The sequence below is a fragment of the Echinops telfairi genome, unplaced genomic scaffold (assembly GCF_000313985.2).
Source record: "Echinops telfairi isolate 266 unplaced genomic scaffold, ASM31398v2 ScPeMD7_7430;HRSCAF=8468, whole genome shotgun sequence".
In the NCBI taxonomy this organism is placed as follows: Eukaryota; Metazoa; Chordata; class Mammalia; order Afrosoricida; family Tenrecidae; genus Echinops; species Echinops telfairi.
In genome coordinates, this window is record NW_022111330.1 from 689,047 (window position 1) to 691,039 (window position 1,993).

Here is a 1,993-nt window from a genome sequence, read left to right on the forward strand (position 1 = left end):
TGTATATGATTTAACAGTTCATTTCTCATTATATATCTAATTATCTTTATAAATAAATATATTAAATTATCAGCAATTTGGTTTTATCTCTCTAGAGAACCCTGTCTAACGCAAGCAATGCACTGTCAGATCTGACAAAATATCAAGCAGCAAAAGACAAAATATAAATGAAATCTCACAAAAATTAAATACATTTTATATCCAAAGACTATCAGGAACGTAAATCAAACAGCATACAAATTCAGAGAAAATTTTTGGAAACCATATATCTGATAAGAAATGAAAAAAAAGAATGTGAAATAAGTCAGTCACAAAAGGCCAAATACTATTTGATCTCACTTATATGAAGCCAGCAGAAATACAGGAACAAAAAGCATTATTGGTTACTAAGATTAGGAGGGAAGGCAAAAGGAAGTTTTTAAGTTGCATTGAATATTCTTTGTTGGATCATTTGGAAAAGGATAGTGAAAATAGTTACACAACTTGAAGAATGTGATAAAGTGTCACTGTAGAAACTGTTGAAATATGTTTTTTTCAGTGTATTTTAAGCAGTTTTTTGTTTGGTTTGTTGATTGATTTTGACAAATGGTTTTAACTAGAATTAACAAACATTGTTAACCTTGATAATAACAGCACTGGTATGTTGGTATTAATTTATGCTTTACTATCTTTTCTCCCCCATAGATTCTGATTTATTCTGGAGAGGAACAGAAAGTATTATGAGTGGGAATTCTTGGGAGGCCCGAACAAATGATCTGCATAGGGTGAGTAATTGTATCTCCATAATAACTACCTTGTAAAATAGATGTGGTATATCTTTGAATTTCTTTGAATTAATAGGCAGCCAGGAACATGATGTAAACTCCCAGAATTAAAGAGCTCTGAGGGAACCTTGAAGTTAGGTTAGTTTAACCCACACATAGTCAAATGAGAAAATTTGCTTCCATTCAGGGTTATTGACTAACATGGAAACATACGTGTTTATTACAGTTCTCACTGTAAACATTTAAAGTCAACACAGGAAACAAAATGTGTATGACTTACTGAGTGGAAAACGGATCTACTTTGTAAGATTTTAAAGTCAAATTTTGTATATTGCTTGTCATTCTAAGTAAATGCTTTCACAATATGTGGACTACCTTTAGCGTCCCCACTCAGACTGGATAATCTAACTTTCATTTTGTAGTTACCACCGAAAAAAATTAAATAATTATTTACATTTCTTGCTAACAAAGACTTTTGGTTTTGTTTACTAGGACTGTCGAAAGAAACATAAAGATGCAAAAAGAAAAGTGAAACCAAAATAGTAAATGCCACCATTGCTTATGATGCTGAATGTCAACAGGATCACCTAAAAAAATTGGCGTAGAAAATAATTTTAGCTGATAAAGAAATTTTGCGTGTCATCCTTGCGCAGGGGCCATGCTTATCTTCTCTGTATCGATCCGATTTTGGAATAAAGAAATTGTCAGCCCTTTTCTCGCTTTCTCCATTATCCCTGGAATGTAGCTGCCTTTCATCTTCAAAATGTCTTTGCATAAGATATTCAGGATCAAGAGATTACTGACCAAGGAACAAAAGCAGAATCACCCCATTCCCCAATGGATTTGAATGAAAGCTGGTAATAATAGGTACAACTGTAAGAGAAAACATTGGAGAAGAACCATGCTGGGTCTGTAGGGGTCATGCACCGTTTATTTAGCGTCACTAGTGTTCTTTTTTCTTTTTTTTTTTTCCGCTAGCATTCATATACCAAGTTTAAAACACCACATTCTGATCATTGAATCTCTGCTGGCAAACAGTTGGTTTATCTTTTGGTTTTTATGCTTCCACATTAAGAGGTTGTCAATAATATGTGTGGCCTTTGGCTAAAATTTAAAAAACAGAATGCACAAATTCTGAATAATAGAATACTGTTCTAGTTGCTCCATGAACTCTAATGTACTTCAAAAGTTTAACATGATAAAACAATAACATATATATATATATATAT

At 32.5% G+C, this 1,993-nt stretch overlaps 1 protein-coding gene and 1 non-coding gene across 3 annotated transcripts in view; one reads left to right on the forward strand and one right to left on the reverse strand.

The window, feature by feature from the left end:
* NOL8 (nucleolar protein 8) overlaps positions 1-1,478 on the forward strand; it is a 43,827-nt gene extending 42,349 nt beyond the window's left edge. For both annotated transcript variants that reach the window (XM_045298651.1, XM_045298652.1), the window contains 2 exons: positions 685-764; positions 1,257-1,478. In XM_045298651.1, the coding sequence (XP_045154586.1) occupies positions 685-764; positions 1,257-1,307 (131 nt within the window). In that variant the 3' untranslated portion in view covers positions 1,308-1,478. The remainder of the gene's footprint in view (positions 1-684; positions 765-1,256) is intronic.
* LOC115872662 lies at positions 1,371-1,481 on the reverse strand. Its single transcript, XR_004047992.1, has one exon. It is a non-coding gene; the product is annotated as a U6 spliceosomal RNA (small nuclear RNA).
* Positions 1,482-1,993: the final 512 nt, after the last annotated feature.